The 27,502-nt window shown below is 34.1% G+C and overlaps 1 protein-coding gene across 1 annotated transcript in view; it reads right to left on the bottom strand.

Annotated features, from left to right (window-relative positions):
• LOC108372624 (Down syndrome cell adhesion molecule-like protein Dscam2) overlaps positions 1-26,338 on the bottom strand; it is a gene marked incomplete at its 5' end in the record, with an annotated part of 33,573 nt that extends 7,235 nt beyond the window's left edge. Inside the window, 2 exons of the mRNA XM_017628354.1 lie at positions 12,981-13,253; positions 26,187-26,338. Of these exons, the coding sequence (XP_017483843.1) occupies positions 12,981-13,253; positions 26,187-26,338 (425 nt within the window). The remainder of the gene's footprint in view (positions 1-12,980; positions 13,254-26,186) is intronic.
• Between the last annotated feature and the right edge of the window lie 1,164 nt (positions 26,339-27,502).

The raw sequence follows: 27,502 nt of genomic DNA, 5'->3' as shown, positions 1-27,502 counted from the left end.
GATTGAAAAAATTTATAAAACAAAAACAGTGACGACTAGGTGTTCAATAGTTATATGTACAGTTCTGCAAAAAAAAAAAATATTTTCCCCCCCAAAAGTTGCAAAAATTTTGTTTGAAAAAGAAAAAACTGTTCTAAAGTTTTTGAAAAGGAAAAAAGTTCTGCAAAATTAGAGCAACATTTGTTATTCTTAAGNAAGTTCTGCAAAATTAGTAGGCACAATTTTTTTCCAAAAATCGAAAAATTTAATGATTGAAAAAATTTATAAAACAAAAACAGTGACGACTAGGTGTTCAATAGTTATATGTACAGTTCTGCAAAAAAAAAAAATATTTTCCCCCCCAAAAGTTGCAAAAATTTTGTTTGAAAAAGAAAAAACTGTTCTAAAGTTTTTGAAAAGGAAAAAAGTTCTGCAAAATTAGAGCAACATTTGTTATTCTTAAGTTTTAAAATTTTATAATAAAAAAAAAATAAAAACTTTTTAGTAGCTGTTAAATATTTAAAGAGTTTTGCAAAATAAGGCCAAACAATTTTTTTTTTCCGAAAAGTTTCTTATGAGACAAAACTTGCGAAATAAATATTGCAGAAGCATCACNGTTTTAAAATTTTATAATAAAAAAAAAATAAAAACTTTTTAGTAGCTGTTGAATATTTAAAGAGTTTTGCAAAATAAGGCCAAACAATTTTTTTTTTCCGAAAAGTTTCTTATGAGCCAAAACTTGCGAAATAAATATTGCAGAAGCATCACATAAGTACATATGTAGACCACCAACAGTTGTACCATTGCCATTAAAGGTCTTGATAATTAAATCAAATTAATTTATTTACTTATGGAATCATACAAGAAATGTCTAGAAATGTGAAAATTTTAAAAACTTTGGTAATTTTTCTTGATTCAAAAGTAATATGTTTAGTCCACCCGGAGCCAGTCGAAATTCACGAATCGCGTTCTAAAGAATTTAATGCTTATTTTCATTACTAGTCTAATATTTTTCCGCCCGAAAACTTTTAAGTTCACGTCTTAAAAATTTTTTCGTATGACGCTATGACCACTCTAATGCAAGTACATATGTATGTCACCACTAATTCTTAAACATGTCCATCAATCCATATCACGTAATGCTAGAAAACATTTAAATCGTGTGTATGTTGCAGAAATTAAGGGATGTGTTAAGATGGCGCACACTTCTGAAGTGGACCTAATGCAAATATTGGAAACCTCAAAAACCAAAAGGCTAATGAGCTACAAATCCACAGACACATTTATTTACTTTCACAAAGTCACATGTGTGTATTTGTAGAGAGCAAATTACATGGATGTTTCCGACTGCGTATCCCTAAAGTACCGACAGCAGCAACAACAAATAATACACAAATAACAGCAAATACTCTGAGGATAAGCTGCAGCAATATACAGATTTAAATTAAACGTGAAACAAAAAATGAAACTTCATACCAACACAGCTTAACTTACGTGGCATAGAAAACAGCACTTACAAGATTGCATATGTATGCGCATATATGTATGTACATATATATGTATGTTTGTATATTACTTTCATACATATACTCGTGTTTATAAAGGTATACAAAAGATTCCACAAGGGCCTAATTTGTCTATAGCGGAAAAATCTGGAAAATGAGTGATGCCAGTGGAGTGTTAATGCGAGTAAGCAGTGGTACGAGTATGTCAGAGTTAATATATAACTACATATGTATGTTAGTAAATTGTGACGTGCATACGTATTTCAACGTAGATGTGAAAACACGTAGCATTTGTTTGGCAGCAACTGCCTAGAAACTCCAAGTAGGAAGCCATTGAAAGGCGCAAAAATATCTGAACTGTCTCGACAACGAGCAAGTGGAAATTATTTATGCTAACTCATGAGTTGTGGCATGAAATCGCTTTCAAATTGCAATATACCTACCCTGCAGAAAAAAATTATTATTGTGGAAACTGAAAATGGTAGATAATAAAATTTAATCAAATCATTAAAGCTGGCATTTTTGCTATAGGGATAGGTCACTGTTGACATGTAAGAATTAAGAGTATTAAACCTAGTGTTAGACCTGCTTACAACCGTTTTAAAGCGACCGTTAAGTCTCTGCCCAGCAGAACGCATTCGGATATTAAGGCTGTGTGCGAGTACGTCTAAATTGCTACCTAAATAGAGAAAAATCCTAAATCACTGGAAAGTGTCGGTAACGCAGTGAATAGGAGCAATTTAGATTTTCTGCGAGCATACTTTTCAACCTAAATTGAACAGTCAAATATATTTGAGCGAGCGATTAAGTGAACAACGATTTTTTGATATTTTAAATAATTGTTATCATTGCTATGGCACAAAAAAGAAAATATTCAGAAAGATGTAAGTATAAATTTTTTTTGATTTTTGCATTCAGATAAGTATATGTGTAATTCGATGGATGTACATATATTATTTCGCAGGGTCAGAAGAGCAAACGGATTCTTTTATAGATGCCAGGATGGAGCATTCTCCTTTTCTGCTGCAATTTTATTATATTGTTAAATAGTCCCAAAGCTACCACAAAATTATTCATTTTATAGATATATTTATTAAAAGCAAACAAATTCAAATTCCAAAACAAACAATTTAGGTTGTCAAACGAACTCGCTTAGTTTTAGCAGCTGTTCTCCTAAATTGTAGCAGTGCTGGAAATTTCCAGTGGAATATTAGTTTAGGTACTAAAATTTAGGTGAACTCGCACACAGCCTAAATCAATAACTCTAAATGTCGAGTTCGGTCTAAGCTCATACATTTTCCAAACTGTAATGGCCGATAAATTCTTGCGTTGCCTACTGTGTTACCACAACAAAGATTCTTCAACCGATACCTGCAGGTAATCCGTGTGATGTTAGGAAAAGTGTTGGGTGTACAAAATAAGGTTCCGCAGACAGCTGATGCTTACTCTAGAGAGATCATTCGGAGTCGAACTTAGTCTAGCGAAAGCAAGGTAGATGAGAGAGAAGTGCTCCAAACAAATCCGCCAGTAGCAGTCCGTGACGATATTAGGTCGCACGGCATGGGCACGTATAGACAGTGTTCAATCAATACACCTTATCAAGTTGCAGAACTATCTTTGACCGCCTGCCGACGATTTTGGCCACTAAGGTGTTTGATATTCCCAGAATTTGGAGTAATTTTAAGTAGCTTAGAATTGTATCTTTCAATTGAAACATCGCATCATAACTGCATTTTCATGTCACGTAAGTAATATATTTGCTCCTCTTTTTGACTACCTCTTTGTCATGTGTTATCTGTTATTATTTTACTTCTTAACCATTTTTGCAGAAAAGTGCTGTTAAGCCACAGATTTGGTGTCTCATATTTTTTTTTTAGGTTTTTTTTTTTTAATTTTGATCGATCTGCTTAACCCTTTGAAGACAGCATTAAAATGGGTGGGGCTAAAACTTTTTTGACGGCATGACGGTTGGTTAATCCTTAAGTGACGTGTTGGTTTGGTAGGAAGCTTTAGTTAAAAAGCTTACTCAAAAAATTTGGAGAATGTCCACAGGAACTCTATGAATAGCCCCACTGATGCTATAGATGAAGACTACACCAATAGCACAGCTTATTGCCTCCGTGCTGCTTGTGTACAGGACGTACGGTCGTCGTAGTATAGCGTTATCTTAGACAAGTTGGGCAGACTATATATATGACATAAAGCTTCAATTTTGTAAGATTTCTATAACCCACAATAGATGTCGTATAGGTTGAAAGAAAAGGCATTAATATGAGAAGTATATATCCCAACAAAAAAAAGGTATGGATCGTTCCATAATTGACGTAACCTTGGGATCTGTGGTCTATGCTTTCGAGCTATACCTCATTAGGTCTCTCGCCCTGCTAGACCACTGTAGCGGGACTGCTGTTGCAGAGTAACTTACCCGCTAGGCGAATAAACTCTATGTGGATACACAGGCGGAAATTAAGGCGATTTTTCAACAAAAGCATGTTCAGGACTCTGACAGACTGTAAAGCAGGTGTCAATAATCTTTCATCGTTAAGAGTAATACATCTCTACTGAGTCCCAGGGAGAAGGTAGAGGGTAATGGAAGAACAGATCACCGTGGCCTTTGCTAAGAATTGTGTTCGTGTTGTAACAGGGCTAACATGGAGGAAGCTTCAATCACCTCATAGGTCATAAACCAGCAAATGGTAGTTCATATGAATCAGATAGCAGACAGAAGTCTCACGCAAGTCGTAAGATTTTGTGTGTTTAGTTGCAGCCTAGGTAGTAGGACATTTACAGAACCTGAAGGAAGGTATCGACACAGGGGCAAAAGAAACTTACTGCTGTTGGCGAAAGGGATAGGATTCTTAAATAATGATTCCGCTGCAAAATGTAGTTGGTGTCTATTTAAAAATTCAAGAAAATTAACAAATATTTATTTTCGAAAAAGAACAAATGTTCTCGTTATTTATGGAACACGATTTTATTAATGTGACAACCTTAGCTGACTTCGCAGTAGCCCTTCCTGTTAATCCAATTTTCCAAGACCCTGGTGACGGCTTCTGGTTTTTTCGAACGAACGGCTTGCTGGCCCTAACGTCCTGACTCATTAATGGTTTGCTCGCATAACATCGGTCCTTCACGACACCCTACAAAAGAAACGGCTGATAACGCGACTACCAAACTTGGCGCGCAAAATATCGATTGTGTCTTTCAGGTTCTTGACATCAATTTCCGGCTCCAACAGCATTTTCAAAGAAAAATGGGCCAAACTGTCACTCTGTGAGGATGCTTTGGCTTCTCGACGATCGCCAAACGTGACAGTTTTATTTGTTAACATAGCCGCCGAGATGAAAATCGCTTCGTCAGATATTATCTTTTCGAGCAAAATCGTTGGCGTTGTGCAAGGGTAAAATGATTCATTTCGTTCTACGGAGATATGATACTGACATTCTACCAAAATTTCCAACGGGAAAGAGCTTCCACCACCCTTTATGTATGTTGTGTCACTAAGCTCAGCCATAATTATATAGAGAAGGGAAAAAACTTCATGGAAAAACCATGCCAGAAGTCGGTTATTATACCAAAAATCCTGAACTAGGTGTTTAGGTGGCCATGCTATTCGCAGATTCAAAGAAATATTCAGTGCTTAAAAGAATTTTGAATCCTTTAAATTTCTCGACAGCTGTATATTCGCGTTGATATGCACACTGTGCTACAGTGTGCATAAGTAGATGTGTACATACAGAGCACATCCATACATGAATAAAAAAAAGCATTTCAGTTTGCCTCACCGCGAAATGTCTGGAGCAAATACCTACATAAATGCATACTTATGTATATGTATATATGTACATATGTATGTACGTACCTTGTACTCATATGAATACCCACTCGTACAAAGTTTACTGCTTTCCTTTCACTGGTCTATTACGCGATTCTAAGCTCCGTTGATTAAAAATTGGGAGAAAAAGAAATCTTTTGTAACTTCGCAACCAGTGCATTAGTGGTGGTGAGGACTCCAAAATATATTTTTTACAGCAATTGCCTTCCACATATTCTCCCTCTTACATAAAAGTCAAGTGGCTGAAGTGTTAGGGCGTTAGCGTGTGTGTTTTTTTGTGTGTCTGTGTTGTTGAGAAGCCCCAAATGTGCAATAAATGAGCAGAGGTGTGTGTCAAGAGTTTGTCAAAAGCGCTCATTTGTGGTAATGCTGACATTGATTGTGGTTTATACTTAAAAATTGAATTCCAGTTATAGTATAGGTGGTGTTTTTTTTTCTTGACACAGACGATTGCAATCAGCATGCAATTCAAAGGCATACGGATTTATTTGCTGACAAAAGCTGACGAAAACTGATAAAATTGCAGCTAAATAATCAGACGTATTTTTACGTATGTATAATAGAGTTATGTGGGCTTTTAAGAAAGGGCATATGTGCATACGTATGAACTAATCAAGCATACATAAATGCTTAGTTAGTAAAGTGGCAAAGACGGAAAATGTCAAAACAGTGTATCCGGCACCAACACCATTAATGATTGAATGGACTCAGTTGGAATCAGAATCAGAATGGACAACGTGATATTTGGTTAATACTAATAATGGCTTGGTTGATATTTTCAATAATTATTTGGTAATATTAATCACAATTTTGTTTCCATTAAGCAAAATTTTGGTTTGAGATTTTTCCTTTTGAATGTTTTGCACTTCACAGATCCTTTTTCATAATTCGAAAATACAGAACAAAAATTTGTATAGCCATTTTAACATGTTGCCTCTGACGGGACTAGCAAATAGCATCAAGCATCTCTACAAACTCAGCAACAGCTGCTTTATAAATTTGCATTTCAATGTTCAACTTGAATCAATTTTATTCGTCGTTTAATTCGCTTCTGCACTTCACATATGCTTTTTCGTAATAAAGAAAAACCAAAAACAAAAAAAATTAAAATAGTATGTTGCCGTGACGGCATTCGTACTCGAACATGCTGGAAGCCAACAAATAACAGCAAGCACCTCTGCACGTTCAACTGCAGCCAGGCATATAAATTGGTTTTCAAATGTTCAACTTGAGTAATAGAGAATTATGTAGTGATGTTGAGAACATTAATGAACCTGGAAGACTATTTTAGACTTGCTTAGAAAAACAGATGATTTTNGCACGTTCAACTGCAGCCAGGCATATAAATTGGTTTTCAAATGTTCAACTTGAGTAATAGAGAATTATGTAGTGATGTTGAGAACATTAATGAACCTGGAAGACTATTTTAGACTTGCTTAGAAAAACAGATTAATTTAAATATTCCCCTGCACTCTTACAGCACTATCTTGTAAACCAGCGATAGGCAGGGAGAGCTTTACTCTGCATGCGCCTATATAAAATGTATAGAAAGCTTAAAAGAGCTTTGCCCGCTGGCCAGGCAGTGCCCATCAGTGTTGTAAACCTATTTTTAACCGACTTCCAAAAAAGGAAGAGGTTGTCAGTTCGTCGGAATATTTTTTTATTTTATTTTATTTATTTATTTATTTTTTTTATGTATGTTACCGCATAACTTTGGACCACGTCAACCGATTTCGGTAATTCTTTTTGCGGAAAGGTAGTGTCTCAGAGGTGGTCCCATACTAATCTGGTTAAGATCCGATCAGTGGATCATGAGATATATATATATATATATATATGTTTTTTTTTATATGAGATTTGAAGTCGTTTTTTTTTGGCTAAAAATGACTTGTTCAGGTAGGTAATAGGAATACTAAGCTGGTACATGTCATCAGGGGGGATATTTTCTATATCCCCTTTTGACGAATATATAAGCTTATAAGGCTATAGTTAGAGCTTTGCGGTCTTTGGAGGAAAGTAAAGGTAGCTTACCAAGCCGGAAAGGATGGTTATGCGCAAGGTGCAGGCTTGAGTTTGGGAGGATCCACTCCATGTTATCTAGTATAATGTTGACCTCTGTATTCGCCTCCCTTCTGGATAGCAACAACAAATTTGTCTTGTTTATGCAGAAAAGATTTGAAGCTTTCGGTGTTTAGAGACATAATCCTTAGTCTCTCCGCAGAGGTGCAATATCTTGGGATAGATAACTTTAGATGTAAGCTGACGTTGACGACTCTCATTGAAGTGAATTTTTTATCCAGCGCTGAAGGTTTTTTTCTGACAGCATCGGATGCCCTCTTATAAGAACAGTGGTCTGAGACTGGCTATCATTTCCGAGAACCGTCGCAAAAAAAACTTTAAGATTGTTATTCTGGAACATCCAATGGAACCATAGCCAATTGTAAGGTCAATCAAAGTGGGAGCTGTCATGAATATGACTCTTGAGAACCCTGTAAAGCAAACAAGTGTATGCTGAAAGGACCAGACATGGTGTTGGTAAAATTCCTTCGAAGTCAGATCGGTGTGGGGCTATGAGCACTGTTAGCACTGATTATGGAAGACAATATATAGGTAAGATATATGGCCATCATAAGTATCATCGATGGACCACTATTTTCTCTGCAGTTGTCCAACCTCCGCTAAATTTGAAGCGGTGCATTTTCGTGCCCGTTGAACTCCTATTGAAAATAAACGAAAGTCTAAAATTCACAAAAGAGTCTGGCAAGTTTTCAAAGGAGTAATCGCTAGTGGCCTCTAGGCCGTATACACAATAGGGTGGTCCAAAAACGGTAAAGTCGGAATTGTAATGCTCTCACCCCCTAGGATTGTTCTATATCTACAAAAATCATGCCCCTATTTGTTTATTTTAAACTCAAAAAATATTTAGAGGTCGCTCAAAGCGCTCAAAGTTGTCCATGTATTTTTATATGGGGAAAACAACTTTTCGTTGAAATGGTATAGAATTCTTGAAAATCGATATTTTTCGATCTGAAAACTATGGTTCTCTTTAGGAGATTAATAATACCCAATTATTTATTTAACCATTAATCCTGACGATTTTTATTTGTCCACCCCCATTGCATTGTTCGCGGTTTTTGTGGGTTTTTGGCGGATTTATAAATTATAGTCGCAATGAAAAAATGGTTAAACAATTGGGTATTATTATTAGGAATATTTTTCACATTAAAAAAGTTTTGCGATAGAAAAGCATTAATTTTAAAAATACATGGAAAACTTTGGGCGCTTTGAGTAGCCTCTAAATACTATTTGATTTCAACATAAAAAAGGGGTACATTTTTTCGGTATAGAACAATCCTAGGGAGTGAGAGCATAAAAACTCCGACTTTACTTTTTCACGTGCATTTTTGGACCACCCTAATATACAAGTGACAGCTTGGAAATTGTGGCTGCTGTGGCTGAGTGGTTAAAGGTACGCACTACCACTCCCTAGGACCTGGGTTCGATGGCTGCACCGAACAATATCTGAATTGGAAGAAGTTTTTCTAATGACGCACAGTATTCTAGTTAATTTTGAAAAAAATTAGACAAGATCAGATATCTCCAGAACAAGAGAAAATAGAAAAATAGGTGTAATGGTGTTTTAACAGTCTCGTCGGATACAAAAATAGCTTGAATTACCTTCAAATATGGAAGGTTTTAAATATTTGCTATTTTTGGTCAGAAAAAGTTTTTAGAAGTCTTTATGTCCTTCAAAACTATTTTTTTATTTTATATTTTTTTTTTATTTGTACGTATGCAAGGCAATTGACGTTTTGGAAGTTAGCCAACTTCATCCATCTCAAAAAATTTTAAATTCCCTTACATTTCTTCGCTACCTCTTCTCGTTCTCGAGATATTTGATTTTGTCCCTTTTTTACTAAAATAGAACACTGTGCGGCGGTTGGCCCTTGTCAGTAGTATATATATTACTTCTTACATTACAAATTTAGTTTATAACCAATAGCAATTATGGCTTGATTTTATGAACCAGTTACGTAGAACAACACAAGACGCTTGCCAGCCACCAAAGTCAATTAAAAGTGAAAGTCATTAAAATTTGAGTCAAGTGACTTTATCTTTCCTGTAATTAACAAGAAATCAAAACTGCTCTAAACCGCTGAAAGTAAAAGATATGAATTATGAATCACCAACAGCGCAAAGATGTACAAAAATACATCCACAAAGCGGTTTCAATATCTACTGGACAATCATTGCGCCAAGCCGATGCTGCTGATTATTCCAGTAGTATTGCCTGCGGAGTAAAGTAGAAATGTTGCCACCTAAATACTATAAAACAAACTGCAGCAGTAGACAGTAGCGAAGCAGCATCATCAAGTGAAACTGCCCTTACGCATTCATTTTTGTCAAACACATTGGCAGTCACGCGAATTATTGCCACTGAACTTTTGTAAGTAAAAGTTTAGGCCGATTCGAAATACACGTTGTTGTTTTTTAAATTCAGCTTAATATTGCCAAATATATGTATGTATGTACTAGTCATTCTGTAAACAAAAAAAAAAACAAATAATAATATAATATCCACCAGTGTAGAAGAGTAGATGACCACAAGTAAATGCACGCCAATATTGCCTACAGCAAAGCACCGAATACGTATTTAAAACTTTACTAATAAAACTAAAAGTGATTCCAATTATTACTTATTTTAATGCCAAAAACTTTTCAACTTTGAGACAATGGAAATTTTAACAACAGACAGAGTTTCGTTGTAACAAAAGTAAATACAAACTTCATACTAAATATACATATGTATGTGTATTCAGCCTAAGCTTGATTGGTTGCTCATCCTCATGTAGCATTTACATATTCGTAGAGTTGTATTAAACAGCTACAAAACTTTAAAAATTTTCCCTTTTTGCTGTGATGAACTGCCAGTAGTGAGAATAACTACTACTTAAAACATTGAGCTTAATAGCAGCAGCAGCAGCGTACTCAAGTGGCGGCAAACTTCGAACTGATAAGTGCCTATCTGTTTTGATATTAACAACAAAATTTAAGTCATAATAAAGTTTCATTATTTAAGAGCCCAATAAAAATATAAAACTATGAGGTCCAATTAATGATTTTGTTCCCGGGATGAATGTGTTAAAACAACAATTTTTTTCATGGCTTTAACACAGTGCAATATAGTGTATTAAATTACTAGATATTGATGTTGTCACTTTCTTTGGCAATTGATATAAAAAAGAAATGTTTTTTTTTTTCACCCTGAACTTCCAGCTTGGATGTTCACCTTCTCATTAACCCTCGAGTAGGCACGTAACAAATTTGTTAAATATATTCATGTACATTAGACTGCATCACTCCCCATACAAAAAAAAACGGTACTATTTTTCCATTGAAATTATAAAATCTATTATACTTTAAGACGTCCACCAAAATATTTCGGAAAAATATTAAGATTTGAGTGAGCTGGACCGATTTGAAAATACCTCCAAAAATGGAGTGTTTTATGAATAAAAATAGTTTCTTAAAAATTTTTTTTTGAAAAAATCCCCTCAAATAATCAATTTTGTAATCCCGGCGGAAAATCCGCAACTTTTTTTGGTGATGCAGTCTAATGTACATATATCGTAGCGCTATGGGGAATATGACAAATTTTTTGGTAAGAAATAATTAGGTAGAATCATATTGATACTTTTTTAAAAAGTTAAAAATCCCAAAACAGTCCTATTTTTATAATGGTTTCTAAATATCTATTTGGTTGTTTGTGTTTCCGACAGGGTAGGGGTATGATGTATTGTGGAACGATTTTCCGTCATCCCTGACACTGAAGATGGCACAACACCGAAACCGGTTTGCCTCCAAAACAAATTTGACAAGGGATGACGGAAAATCGTTCCACAATACATCGTTTCTAAATATCTCTAAGCTGGATTACATTTAAGTATGGAAAGCAACCATCTGGAAGTATTTTACCGAAAAAATTAACTAAGTTTAGCGTGAAAAGGTCCGACTTTTTAAGTTAAAAGAATATAAACATTTCAAAAATGATGACACTTTTTTAGACGAGACTGCGTTCTTATCGTGGAGGTTAACCCCCAAGCAACCTTTTTCTTAAGTTTACCGTTGTACTTATTGGACAATCTGTATATTTTTTCCAGTATGTTTACAACAAAATCCCATATATCGTACATTTAACACAGGAACGACCAGATCCTTTCACCTATCTAGAAAGCCCATTATGCCAAAACTGGCACGCTATATTTTAAATGTGATTGAGGCTGAAATGCCTGTTCGTTTTCAAAATTTGGTTCATTAGGATCAGAGCCTGAACCTTCAGAATAATCTTCCGCAGTATATATTGCTCAAAATATATAAAATTTGGATTGGAGTGGAAGTCGTCCTTTCACAGTTCACGAAGTAACACAATATTTTCACTGTTCTGTTCTAAAAGCGTGAGGAACAATTTAAAAAAAAATGTTTATTATATATGAATGGAAAATATTGCTTATGATTTGTTCGCTACTTCACTGATGTTCTCATCACGTGGTACCTGCAACAAACCACAAATTCACATATTATGTACTGTACTGTGTGTCAAAATAGGCACTGTGGGAGTTTAAGATACACGTGTGTTAAATGTTAAAGAAATTGTTAAAGGAAGCCAGCTTTTAAAAAGTATGAATCTTTTATGACTGCCAAAAATGGAACGAATGATGAAAAGTCACGAAATTTCTAAAACCCACTTGCCAAAATTTTGCATTTATTGTACATTCAACATTAAAATTGCGTCAAATTTGGCACACTAGGCATTCTAGTAACTAAGTAAACATTTTTTTAACAAGTTTCCCGCCATCGGTGATTTAGCTTATACATATATAAAATATTTATAAAAGAATTGTCAAAAATCTCAGGTTTTCGCAAATTTCGTTTTAATACTTTGATACGAAAAATAGTAATAAATTTAGTAGTGCGTATTTATTTATTTTTTTCCATCGTTTGAAATTTTGCATTGTTACAATGCAGCAGACTACAAGGTTCGAAAAAATCGTTGCAGCAAAATCGCATAAATGATTGGGTTGGCTTCAATCCGTAGAATAACGAAGCCAACTGGAATTCTGCATCAGAACCTCATAGCAGAAAAACTACTACTAATTGATTAAAAAACCCGGGGATGAAAATCTTCAATAGTTTTGGCCCTACATGTTTTAAGTGACTTTGGATTTGTAATACTGGAAATATTCCTTTTTACAGTAAGCATTAATGGATTTTTGAGTTTCAGTGGTCACCAGCATTTTCAAGTTCTTCGCACTAACATTTTTAGTCGGACTTATTTTCTTTAAAATACTAATCTCTCTCTTTTCATCTTCGCAAAACTATTTATTACTCGTATCACCATTAAGGGTGCCTTTGAATTTTGCGCGATTCTCTGCAGCAGGTGTTGGTACAATAAAAAATAGATTTTCAGTATTTAAACTCTTTAACAAAGGTACTTTTAGATATCATCCCTTAGGTGGATTCGATAATCGAAGAAGTAGTACTTAAATGCATCATCCGGAACAATTATTCAGATGTCTAATTCTCAGAATGAATAATTATTACTGAATATTAAGTTGTCCTAGGGAACCCCCTTCCCTTCCCTTTGTTTCATGTATACTGACCTATAACGGTGACTTCGCCACTACGACGCGCACTATGCCCCTGTTTGTTGCGTGCCCAGCATGTGTATACGCCCGAGTCGGTATTCTTCTGCACCGGATTGATGGTCAATGAGCCATCCGGTTGAACACGTTGTCGGATATCATCAGGCAATTCGCGACCGCTTCGCTCCCAGTGTATCTCCTCTATGGGATAGCCAGCAACAGGACACTTCAAGTTTAGGGTTTCACCAGACACGGCAGTGACTTTCGGTATTAAGCGTATGTAGGGAAGGCCTGAAATTAGAAAACAAAGAGAAATAAATGAGGGTAATACTTAATTTAGTGAAAATTACTCCATTGGGCAATTAAATATTTATGTATGCAAGAAAATTTAAAAATAAGTTTTAACCACAAAAATTATTTAATTTAAATTTTTCAATTCTTTTAGGACTTCTTGGGAATTTCCTGAACCTTTTTTTTTAGGGTAGTTTCGGGATTGTTTCTGTTTTTAGATCTTTTGTGGCTTTCCCAGACTTTTCGAGATGTTTCCAGAAGTTTTCGAGTTCTCCGTTTTTGCTTTTCAGCATTGTTCGCGTCTGAATTTTCATTGCTTTTGGAAGTTCTTTATGAATTTTAGAATTTGAAAACATTCTTTTTCAGGAATTTCGGTGATTTGAAGTCCTGAGTAGTTTCAAATCTTTACTTCATTATTTTAGCTTTTTTTGAATGTCTAAAAAACTTAAGGCGCATTTAGTTACNGAGTTCTCCGTTTTTGCTTTTCAGCATTGTTCGCGTCTGAATTTTCATTGATTTTGGAAGTTCTTTATGAATTTTAGAATTTGAAAACATTCTTTTTCAGGAATTTAGGTGATTTCAAGTCCTAAGTAGTTTCAAATCTTTACTTCATTATTTTAGCTTTTTTTGAATGCCTAAAAAACTTAACGCGCATTTAGTTATTTTTTACCGATAAAATCAATAAAGTAGTATGTATCTAAGCATTTTGCTTGCTCAAAGTCTAGGAATTACAAAATTGTTGCTCGATAGTATAAAATGCATGACTAGCACTGCCTTCCTTTTATTCATGGAAAAGCAATTAAAGCTATGTATATATGAACTTTTGTTACTATGTATATAAACTAGACTGGTACCAATTATCCATTTATTCACTCTTTTGCAGCGAGCTCTCCTTTAACCTAAAATTTAGGCTGTACTGTTTTTCAGGCTTTCGATGAGGACACAATCGGTTGGCTGTTCAATTGTGCGACATCGCCAATGGATAGCCAAGCGGCAACCATAGCTTTGGCGCTGCTCATTATGTACCCGGGATAATACCTGACCTATATTTCAGTTGCACTTGTATATATTCTAGTCAGACTTGTATGGGTTGAGTTGCGGATGAGTTGGCCAGGAACGGTACTCTCGAGTCTATTTGACCGAGAAAGGAGAGATTTGGTATAGCTTTGACTCTACGCCCACTTATCTTGGACAGATGTCATGTTCGCTGAACAAATGCCGGGTGAAAACAAGGAAAACTAGGCGAGTTTTCTCTGCGAAATTGGAATCCGTTAAGAAATCGTCTTTGGCTCCCAAAGCCCAAGCAAAGCCGAAGCTTTCAATGTAATAGCAGGACAGTAAACGATAAGTATTCCTGTGGTTATACTAAATATCACATTTGATTCTCACTGGCTCAGCTACTTAGAGGGTGAAAACTTCTCTTAAATACCTTGCCATATTTTGCGTGGCTAAAATAAATAAAATAAAATAAAAACTTTTTAATATACAACCGTTTTATAAATGGACTAAAAAGTAGAAAATAATATTTCTCAGTCCCACAGCATTTGTTTTGATAACTTTTGATTTTGAAATTTTAGCAAAAGTCATTATAAACAATTAATGACATTGAAAATGAAAAGCGTGGGGCGGGCATAGGCCTGATTTGAAATTGGAGAGTAATATATCGTTGCCTTAATATAGAAAGGCCCTATCTGACATCGTCGCTGATTTACAAAAAGTCGTAACTAACTAAAAATCGAAAATTTCCGTTTTAATTGATTATGATCCATTTGATCGAATTATGTGGCCTCACATCGTTTTATGCAATAAAAGATTTTAGTTAGTTACGGCTTTGTGCATTTCAGCGACGATGTGAGATAGGGCCTTTCTATATTAAGGCAACGATATGTATGTATGTGGGCATATGAATAACGATGGCTTAATTTGTACTTTCGCTGTAGAATGTTATGTAGTTTGACTATTGTCAATTTCGTTTCGTTTTTCGTTTTCAATCTCATAAATTGTTTATAATGACTTTTGCTAAAATTTCAAAATCGAAAGTTATCAAAACAAATCCTGTGGGACTGAGAAATATTATTTTCTACTTTTTAGTCCATTTATCGTTGTATATTAAAATTTTATTTTTATTTTTATTTTTTTTAATTGATATTCTCTGAACGTAGACAGCATGCATAGTGGGAGGTGCTACGGCTTCCTGTAAGGTCATTCCGTTCAGCTGTCTGTTTGTAATGGGTCCAAGGTTATGTTTCTCTGAACGTACTCCATCTATTGGAGGTGTCCCGCCCCTGGCAAACACTCACTCTCTTTCAGTTTACTATAAACGCCACGCCTTCTTGTACGAACCCATTTGTATACATTTACCATAGAACTTCTCACCAAATTTCAAGGCCATGTGAGTTAGGGGTCCGAAGATGTAGCAAATGTGAGATTTAAGGGCTGTGGAATGTGCCGTGGCCCCTTATATAAACTCACTAAAGTTTACATTGCTGTAAGCACCTACCTTAGTTATGTCCTCACACCAAATTTCAAAGTCATGTGACTTACGGTTTCGAAATTGTAGCTGATTAAAAATGTCACGCCTATGGGAGGTGCCACGCCCTCTTGTCAGACCTCAGTTTTTTTATATCCTAGGTTACGTCCGAGGTCTCTCTCTATATACCAGCTAAAGCCCCATGAAAATCCATTTAGTAGCTCCAGAGATTAGTGAGTTCAAACAGACAAACAAACTACAGTTTTATTATAGTAATATAGAAGATAGATAGTCGGAGGAGAAGCTCGGCCAAACATTAACATGTGTGTAAGCGCCAATCTATTATTATTATTAGAAGATAGATAGATAGATAGATAGATTGCATTGCGTACGAAAAATTTTAAACCATAACATGGAAAATGTTACTCATACGCCATGTACCAGTATGTTGCAATACAATAATGTACAATGTGGCGAGTGAGTAACGTTATTTCCTGGCCCTATTTTATACAAAACGATTACACATTTTCATTTAAAGATTCAAAACTTTAATTTAGCTTATTTAACCATCGATTATAATTGATTTTTTGGCGAGAGAACTGGCTTTAAACAAATTTGAAAAAAATTACAAAAGATTATTAATTTTTGAATATTTTTTTCATAAAAATGAAAATATCTTGGGTAAATGACTTGATTTGGAAAAACGATATACAAAGCCGTTATTTTTTCGAGTAATTTCAAAACTTCGGATTTTCCTTACAGTGTTATTTGAAACCGGTAGTTTCAAATAGACGCGTTTAGGCTGCCCGTTAATGGATTCATTTACTTAAAAAAAATTATAAGTGGACCTCCACAAAAAAATAATAATGTGTGGTTCTCTATGGTAGAACTGGTTCAGGTGATTTATTTGGTTATTTTATTGAATCAACTAATGATTTTATGCAATATGAAGAGCGCCTTACTGCTGAACATTAGCTAAAGTATGCTGTCCGGTTCAGTATTTTCTTGTATCTTTTACTGGAAATTAGACAATAAAGACTGCTATATAAATGTGTACATATATACATACTTACATACATACAAATGTATGTACATTCTAGTAAAAACTTCAACTCATTTTAATTTGCTGAATGCTTAGGCATACAATGAAATTCACACAAAATGCTACAAAAAAGTATGTATTTTTGGTCTGATAGTATTTATGCAAAATCTGAAATTTGATAAAAAAAAGAGGACATAAAACCATATACATACATATGTATGTACGTATAATTCAAATGAGTATGACGAGATGTCCGCCAGCATGGTGTACTATGCTCAAAAGCTTAGAGCATATTCGGAATGTAGAACTTCAAAATAGAACAGGAGGAGTATTTCGTTTTATCTATGTGGGTCAGTAAAACGTCAGCAAATTCTGCCGTTGCAGCTGCCATGTTCGTCATGATTCCGTTCTCACATTCCTCTTTTTGAGTTTTGTCACAAATGATGCCTTTTCCGCTGTAGTTTTGTTTATCGCTATTTGACATTTTGTTTTTTTTTTTTTGAAAACAAGAACAAACCATAAAAATGTTCAGTATGCAAAAAAGTTCAGTCAAGCGCAGCAGTTGCATTTACGAAAAGTGCACTTATTTCCAGTTTAAAATTTTTTATATTTATTATATTTATGGCAAACTTTATTGCATATGAAAGTTTTATATGTATTCGGAGAGTTTACATCAAAAAAAAGATGTCACTGATAAGCACGCATTCATGTAGGATGAAAAATAAGCTGTTGAGTGCCAACATTTTTATCAACGATGGAAAAGCAAATTTTTTTTCCAAAAATTTCACTTGTGGAAAAAATATATATTTAATTAATACAGAACAAAGTATATGTACAAATGTACTTATGTAGGTACACAAAAAATTTTAAATTTTGTAATATGATTCCTCCATTTATAGATTTACATATATTTGTATGTGTGTAAGCCGAATTCAAAAATTCTGATTGTGACTTGGATAAGAGTATTAAAGCCGCTTTAAGCTCATATCTGCAGCGATCCTAAAAATTGGCGCAACTCTATAGACACTAGGGATGTTAAGTTTTCGGCTTTTCCGATCCCGGGATTTCCGTGATGGCGTTGTCACAATCCCGGAATTCCGGGATTTTGATGTGCCTTACTTTTCAACAACTTGAATCGAAAAAATTCTTCTATATTGTTTGAGAAGCTCTCCTAGCATGAAATAAATAATAAATAAATGGGTTTAAAACTTACTGTTTTATTTAAAGTGGCGTTTTTTATTTTTTTGCTCTGGCCACACGATTTATTTTGAAGGGATTTGTTATTTCAGAGATATGTATAATTACAAAAATTGTTAAAAAAAATTCAATGCCATGAAGAATAAAAATATGGGTATTAAATACAGTAGGAAATTCCTTTAGAATTTAAAAAATTTAAATTTTTTAGATTCACAAGGACGAATAGATAATTTTTTGGCTGATAAAGTTAGAAGAACGAAATTCGAAGATGTTATCGAGTTTATATGAGACCTTAACATAAAATTTTTTCAAAAACAAATATTGCGAAATTTCAAGGATAAAATTTTAAAATTACATTTTCAATATTTACCAGCCCTTCTGCACAAGAAACTTGAATCTGCTTAAATTCTACAGGATTTCTTCATTAATTTTATACCNGACCACACACATAAGTGTCAAGGATACTAATAGACAAAGACCGTTTTGCAGTATCACTACGGTGACCATATTAACCAACGTAAAATAAAGGACATTTTTTTCAAAATGAGTTGGAAATACGTACATACAACTTGTATGATAAAAGTACCTTACCCATATCGTAATTTAAATCAGATATTTACCAGTTAATTAACCGATTCCGAAAAATGAAGCCAAATCATTTTCCAGGACTTCGCCAACCTTTGCTGCCAAAATGCGTTTACCATAATTCATTCTGCATGCCGAAGCCAGGACACAGTGGTTCAAAATTGGAATTTAATGTTCATAATTCACCGGAGTCTTAATTTTTCAACCAATTGTTACTACAAAAAAAATGTTTTGGTGAACATTTTTTTTTTGTTGTAATTCTTTCGTTTTGGGAGAACCATACAATTGTTTTCAACTAGTCTTTGTTATGCAATATTTATTAACTGGAACAGGAGAATAGATTTTCTTTAAAATTGCCACTTTTTCTGCATTTTTCACTAAAAAATTTAATATAACCCAACAAAAATTCACAAATCAGGCTCAACTGGTCTCTAGCAAATATTATAAGCTTTCATAAAAAAATGATCAAATTAAGTGACAAACAATGAAGGCTCCAGTGAATTACGAACACTAAATGCCAGTTTTGAGCCACTGATCGATAGGGGGTTTATGGAAACTCAGCGTGCAACACGTTCCTGAGTACAACTTTCCCTGTACTTTATAGATTGTACAAAGATTACCGATTAAATAAAAGCCCGTAAGTGGGATGCGAAACAAGCTGACGAAGGTTTTCATTATATTTTATAAGGGACATTTTTATTTTTCATATTCTGTGTTTAAAAATTTACCTCTCAAAAATGCAGAGCTGATTTAAAGGTCAGTTCAAGAAATAAACGACAAAAGGCGTCCTTTATTTTGAAAAAAGTTATAAAGGACAGGGGGTTAAAATAAAGGACTGTCCTTTAAAATAAAGGACGGATGGTCACCGTACCCATACTTATTCTTTAAGCACATTTCTATGAATTTTTTAAATCATTTTTGAATTACTGACATCAGAGTGAAAAACTGAAAACGCAATTTTACTATATTTTGCCCAGGGTTTCGCGAAAATATTGATATTTGTATTTAAAATTTACTATAGCGCGGTGTTATATATATAATAAGCTAGACATTTCTAAAAAAATACTAATTTTTAAATAAAAAAAGGAATATAGCCAAATTACAAATCCCGCCCATCCCGGAATTACTTGCTAAGAATCCCGGGATTAACATTCTTAATAAACACCGACAAGCAGTTATTGAAATTTTTAACAAAAAAATTGCCAAAAATCAACGGTTTTTTGTAACCTCTACAAACTTTCACTTTGTTATACCAGAATTGAGTGGGCTATAAAACTGCATACCTAAGCATTCAGAATAAAAAAGTTTGAAATTTTAATGAAACTTTCTTGATTTATTTTTAGTTTTAGTACAAAGTTTGAATCTTGGATTTATATAGTTTTGTTATATGAAGTATCAAATGTATTTTTATAGAAAATTAATTCAAATTTATTGAGGAGAAAGAGTCAAAACTTATTAATATATCGTACACCGCCTTCAAAAGAGTCACAACTCAAAATTTGGCATTTTTGTAATTATGCTCTAAAAATGTAAACAGAGCATTTGTTTAGCTTTCAGCAAAAGCTAGAGCAAATTTTTGTTATAAGTTGTTAAATAACCTAAGGTAAAGTTGCCCTTCCCCATATGATTAGCATGTTCTTCGAAATAGTTTTTCCGCATTTACTGATGAATGTATTATTTTGAGTTGTGACTCTTTTGAAGACGATGTGCGATATGTACGTGACCTCGATTTTCATTCGTGTCAAGGTTAGCGGTATATCGCTTAAACTTATATCTGAGCAACCAGTTGAATTGGAAATATAGATTATAGCGATCCGGTTTTTGGAACTTGCACTGTAAACTCTCTTTTAATAATAAGTGAAAATAGAGCCGAAATGTCGATTTTAGCTGCCTAATTGAAGGAGTTTAAAACTAAAATTTCATATCTGAAAAATCAATTGTATAACCGCGATATATTGTGGTGATCCGATTTGACGGTTCCGATAAATGATTGGTATATTGTAGAAATTCACCCGCTTACCAAATTTCAGTCGGATGTCTGGAAAGCTGAGGGATCCCGAACAGACACTGTCTTGCCGCATAGACCTCGGCTAGGCACGTCCGAAGGCATCTATACGAACAAACGGATGAAGTGCGGAGGTTCATAAAACAACCTCTAAACCCGGCAGCGCACCGACAGGTTATAAACGGAATTCACAGAGGATCGGTCTCGACTTACACCAGCTTCCAACCTGTGAATGCCGTTTTGGGAATACAGCCACCAGACGTGGATGAGATAGAGCTTCATCTCCTTTGGGAAACTCGCACCATCATAGCCTAACTTCGCTCTGGCTACTGCGGTAGGATAATCTCCTACCTGAAATGGATAGATGCAGTTGGAGTGGAGACTTGGGTCTCCTGTTAGTTGAGCCTGATGACAACGATTGCAAAGGGACAAGCCGATCTAGGCAGGGGTAAGTATTATTGAGGAACACCAAAAGGCCCCACGAACTAAGGATTTATATGAATTTACTAACCGACTTCACAAAAAGGAGAAGGTTATCAGATCGCAGGAATATATTTTTTTATGCATGTTACCGCATAACTTTGGAACACGTTAACCGATTTCTATAATTCTTTAATTCTTTTTTTTAAAGGAAATGTGTTACCTCACAGGTCGTCCCATACTAATTTGGTTTAAATCGGAGCATTGGATCATGAAGAACTTAAATTTTAAAAATTACTTGTTATATTTAATAAACACTGTAACATTTTGATGTATCCAATGACTTTGTTTGGGTTGTCCCACCTATAAAATATTCGAATCCCTCTCTAATCCATGTCCAACCCCTACTAAGTAAGTTTTAAGGATAGCATAAGTAAATACTAAGATTAGACATGGGTTCGACAAGCACATGAGTGTCTAAACTGTAGTAAGAGTTTTTATTTTTTGAATTTTGAATTGTGTCGTTATTGATACATGCTGCAAACTATTGATAGGATTAAAGTTAAATAATCAAAAAATCTTTCTCCCAGCGAACTGTAAAAATTAAAAATTTTATTTAATCCTTTGATTCGCTACGGCTGCGCCTTTCCATGAATGCTGCACAGGAAAGTTGTCAAAAATTGCATTGAAATTAAAATTTTTTAAACATTAAAATGCTATTTTTCAACATTGACTTTTTTCAAATTTGTGCGTAAATTTCTTAAGTTTCATTCCTTTAAAAAAATTGTTTAGCTCAGATTTTTTTTACAACCAAACCACCTTTGAGAGACTTTTAAACGCAGACCAATCAAGTGAAAGCATAATATATATTTCATCGACAAAGTGTTTGCGAATTTTTAGAGCAAATTCAATTAATTTTTCATACATTCCAAATAAATTCAACTAACCCAATACATATCGCTTATTTATTAGGCCAAACAATGGAAGTTAATTATGCATAAATTACCACTACCTCTTCTTCTTTGTTTGGTAAAAATTTCAAAGCTGTATCGATTACCAGTATCTCATTAGAAAGAAATATTTATGCATTCATTTTTATTATGGGAGTATGTATATGTAGATTCAAAACTTATAACCCAGCTAGCACATTTGCCAGACAATTTCTGATATCAGACAAATCGGAATAAAAAGTTGACTATTTAGACAAGTCTTACAGGTTTCTGGGCGAAGTGTCCGGAGATTTTTATTTATTTCCTTATCCGATATGTCTGATCGAATTATGTCCGATTTCGGGCATACACGTCTGATAATTCTTATTTTCCATGATTATTTGGTCAGACATCTGTTAGATATCCGTCAGAATCGTCGGTAATTAAGTCAGAATTTCCCACGTCGTGTCGGCTAGACTTCCTGTCAACCTCTCCATACGCTTCTCTGACCGATATCGGCCAAATCATACAGATTTTTGACTTTTTTCCGACGAGTCTGACGGATACCTAAGAGATTTATGGCAATTTTGCTACCTGGGAAGCCATTTATATTGAGTTTTTCTTTTATAATTATGACACTATTGAAGTAAATGAGCGATATTATCGAACTTAGAACTGCTGTACAAAAGACTCAATCGAATAATTTTTGCAGGCTTCTGTTGAAGTCTATCTAGTACCATAAAGCGGATGTTTTCAGAAGCCGGAATATATGATAATTTGATCGTCGAAAAAAAAGATATATCTTACATTTCTCTATAAACAACTTCTGCGGACGCCTTCATCTCAATCTCTTACGAAAATTTTCGTCGAAGAATTCTTTTTTTTTTTAATTTAGAAAAAGGGAAATACTAATGGCAACCAGGTTCCAACTATTCGATGAGTATTACATTTTTGTGAATACTGTTAATGCCGAACCGTATTAGTTAGTCGCCATCTATCCTAAAATAATTCAGTGCGTACCAGTTTACTCAAAGGATGTCGTCATCTATATATTAATACGCTAACATAAATATTGTCTCCGTTCGTTTGGCAATTCTACCGAACCGATTTCAAAACCAATAATACCGTTGGAAAGGCATTTTTCCGTAGATGAGCAGAATTTTTATGGTTTTACAATTGGTTGAAAATTACGGCCAAAACCGTTGTTTAAACACTTTCGAAATGTGTATAGATGTTGCTGCAACATGTTTCGCCTGTTGTTTCACTACACATTTGAAGTTAAGCTTTGAAATAGAGATAAATATGAAGATGAAGAAATAAATGAGAATGATGAAGTAAAAAAAGGGCAAAAGTGAAGATAAAGACGGAAATGGAGACAATGACAGATACGTAAGAATTAGGGTAACTAAAAGGGTAAGAACATTTCTTGAAACTTCTTTAGCGGTAGTTGGTTGATTTGGAGTAAATTGTAAAATTCAAGGGGAATAATGCACATGGAAGTGGTTCTCAGCGGTTTAGCGGTTTGAAAATAAAAACAAAAACAAAGATGCCTAAAGGTACAGGCAAACACGAAGATCAAAGAAAATTTAAACACTTTAAGGTAAAAGTGAAGAGGAATATGCAAAAATAAAGATAAATATTGAGGATGAAGATCGATATTGTTATCGATATAAAACCCGATATTTTTATCGATATAATAATCGACATTGCTATCGATAAAATAATCGATGTTGTTATCGATACTGTTATTGATTAAATAACAGCTATTGTAATCGATATAATAATCAATATAGTAATCTCACACATCATCACATTATATCACATGATATGAAGAGACATCACATGACATTACATCACATAATATGATATCACATCATACGATATCACGTGACATGATATCATATGATATGACATCACATTATATGGCATGACATCACATGACTTGACATCACATGATATATCATCGTATGATATGGCATGGCATTACATGACGTGGCATCACATGATATGACATCATATGGTATGACATCATATGACATGACATCAGAGGATATGACAACACATGACATACATCCTATCACATCACATAAAATCACGTCACATCTTATCACGTCATCGCACCTCATCTCATCTACGTGAATAGTAAAAGAAAAGGATATAAGCAAAGATGTGAAAGATAAAAACAAAGATGAAGACCAAGGTAAAGTTACCGATTTCAAAACCAAAAACACCGTTGGAAAGGTAATTTTCTGTAGAGGTGAGTTTTTATAGTTTCGAAATTGGTTGAAAATCGTCGTTTAAAAATTTCCATATTTGTGTATGGTTGTTTTTGCAACCTGTTTAATTTAAGCTGTTTCGCATTTTGTTTTAGTTCGTATTTGAAATTCAACTTGGAAATAAAGATAAATATGAAGATGAAGAAACAAGTGATAACGATGAAGACAAAAAAAGGCAAAAGTGAAGATAAAGTCGAAAATTGAGATAAAGGCGAAAATGGAGACAATGAGAAATACATAAGAATTAGGTTAAAAGATAGGAATCGAAATAAAATCAGCCATAAAGGTTACTGAATTTATCGAATCATCGAAGTTTATAATTATCGAAATTTATCCATGCTTATTGAGTTATCGCAACGTATCGAATTATTCAAACTGATCAATGTTTATTGAGTTGTTGAAATTTATAGACACAGAAACTTATTTGTCCAAATTTACGGATAGTTATCGAGCTATAAAAACATGTGGGATTAACGAAATTTGTCAAGTTAAAGAAATGTATCAAGTTATCGATACTTATTGAATTATCATTATTTATAGACTTAACGAAATTTATCGAGGTGTCGTAAGGCATGGAGTTCTTTCAACTTACAGAGTTATCGATAATTATTGATCTACTGAAATTGGTTGGTTCAACGAAGCGAAGTTTATGGAATTTTCAAAATATATCGATTTATCGAAATTTCAAGGTTATATAAGCTTATCGATTTATCACTGCTTATCGAGTTTTATCGTGTTAACAGAGTGTAACGAGTTACCAAAATGTTTAGATAGTTTTCGAAAAATGTGGAGCTGTCAAAAGTAAAAATTTATAACGGTATCCAAAGAATTTACATTTTTGAGTTATCGAAATTTATCGAGCCCTCGAATTTCACGGTTATCGAAATTGGTCGAGTTAACGAATTTTGTTGAATTATCGGATTGTAGTGTTCTTGAAATTCATCGAACTATCTATATGTATCAAATCATTGAAATTTATCGGCATTGAATGTATCGGGTCAATTCCAACTCCTGCCGGAGTCCTCCAAACACCTTCTCAGATAAAAAATTTTATTTACTTTTTAGTTCCAAAGAAGAAGATTTTCCGGTTAGTTAATTTGTACCGTATAAGTTTTGCTACGTGTTAAGTTAGAAAGCCTCTCCAAGGCTTCTAAAACTAGAAAAACTGTCGAATTTCGACAGTAACTGGCAATCTAGTTTGTATTAAATTCACCAGTTACTTGCGTTAAAAAGAGAATTATTCCGGACAATTCACCGTTCCTAAATTATTGCATTTTCAAACATCTATTGTAAATCTTTGTAAGGCATAACTTTAAGAGACACGCGAGTACATACATACATATGTACCAATGTAAAGGTGTTTTTTATGTGAACATACATAATATGTACATGCATACTATATACTTACATATATTTACATATGCATGCATTTATCAGTATATGTTTGTTAATGGAAAGAGCGGAGTGCAAAATAAAGTGATGCCATATATTCTTACACAGCTCTATAGGCTTAAATTGAAAGCTGGTTTTGGTTGCTGACCGTCTGAAAAGTACCCCGCCGACATAAAATATGACATTGGAAAAAAATTCAGAAAAATGCATACAAATGAACACAAATTCAAAGAGAATGTCCTAGGCTAAAGCAGAAAAGCCGAAAAAACAGTTTTTCTTCTATTTTTCACTGTGAATGACCTGACAAATGCTGTATAGATACGCCAAAAGCGCGGGCGCAGTTCGTTACGCGAGGTTGGCTGCATTGCATAGCAACATGAAAATATTTGCACAAATAAATATATATGTATGTAGTTATGTAGGTGTAAGTACAGATATGTATGTACGTACATATTTGTGACTTAAAAACTTTTATTTTGCGCTAAACCATGGCCGCGTAGCCACACCACAATGACAAAAAGACCTCTACGTAGCGTAGCATATGGACATGTGAAAATTTTAGATTTTATATATTTTTAAAATTTTTTTATTTAAATAAATATTTTTATTTTACGTACCATAAATATTTAAGCGCGCCGCATGCTGAACCTTTCCCGCACGATTCTCTGCAATGCACGAGTATTCGCCACCATCCTCCACCATGACATGGCTAATATTGACGTGACTAATTACATCGCCATGGACAGTGATGTATTGCCCAATCATAAATCTGTACAGCAGCATATGAAATGAAACACGCAAAATAAGAAATAAGAGTAAGAGATATGTCGTTAGGGAAAAAGCTGAAATATGATTATGATTATGAAAATTATTGCACAAGTTGCACGAGCGCCATTTCAATCAAAGCTAAGAAATAGATGTGTTATCCAAATATTATAAAGTAAACATTATTAATACTACATAGTAAATTTGAACAAGAAAGTACGCGTTGCAGTAGTATGTATATCAGTAACATGTCTAGAAATAAAATTATAGTTTAAAAAACTAAAAATACGCTTTTGTTGCAACAAGAATAAAAAAGTATAAAATACTCAAGTAGCACACTGGTGCATAAATTGGTGTAGATTTACGAATTTCGCTATAAATCTGATTAATTGCACCAAAATTCTCAAATTTACACCAAGTTATACACCAGTGTGCTACTTGAGTAACTTATAGATATAGCGATTAAGAAGAATAGGAAGTTCCCTAACTTGATTTAGTTTTACTTTTTATAAACTAGGTTGGAATAGGATTAAAGTGATTGGCCCGTAGTCATAGTCAATATAAAGCCGACTGTGACATAAGTTTCAATGGGATATCTGTCAAAAGAGCTGCAACTAACTTTACAGTCGACTTTATTTTTACTCTGACTACGGGCCAATCACTTTAATCCTATTTCAACCTAGTTTATAAAAAACTTCATCAAGTTAGGGAACTTCCTAGTCTTCTCAATCGCAATATCTATAAGTTATTTTATACTTTTTTGTTCTTGTTGCAACAAAAGCGTGTTTTTAGTTTATTTAAGTTAAAACGTTTTTTATATTTTTTAGTATTTTGAAATCCTGCAATAAATATTATACTGTCCGTATATTTCTCGTTCTACCTAATTCGTTCAATGCATTGTTATGGCATGGCTACTTTCCAGTCAGTTACGAGCTAACCAATTCCTCTATCCGAGTCGTTCTAGCATAGTGAACTCAGAATCGGCAGTTAACTACAGATTTTTGTACTGAAAACGCGACACAGGCTTGACCATTTGCAAATACCTTTGATTCTAACAGCGTAGTCCCTAGTACTACCTTGCAGGTATGCCGTCATTTCCAAATTTTACACGTATTGATGGTATAAGTTAGCACCAACTAAGTTGTAACTCAAGCTGACACAAAGACTA

Source organism: Rhagoletis zephyria, unplaced genomic scaffold (genome assembly GCF_001687245.7).
Source record: "Rhagoletis zephyria isolate East Lansing unplaced genomic scaffold, Rhagoletis_zephyria_1.1 Rzeph_scaffold_05933, whole genome shotgun sequence".
Taxonomy (NCBI): Eukaryota; Metazoa; Arthropoda; class Insecta; order Diptera; family Tephritidae; genus Rhagoletis; species Rhagoletis zephyria.
This window is presented reverse-complemented; position numbering and strand designations above follow the sequence as displayed.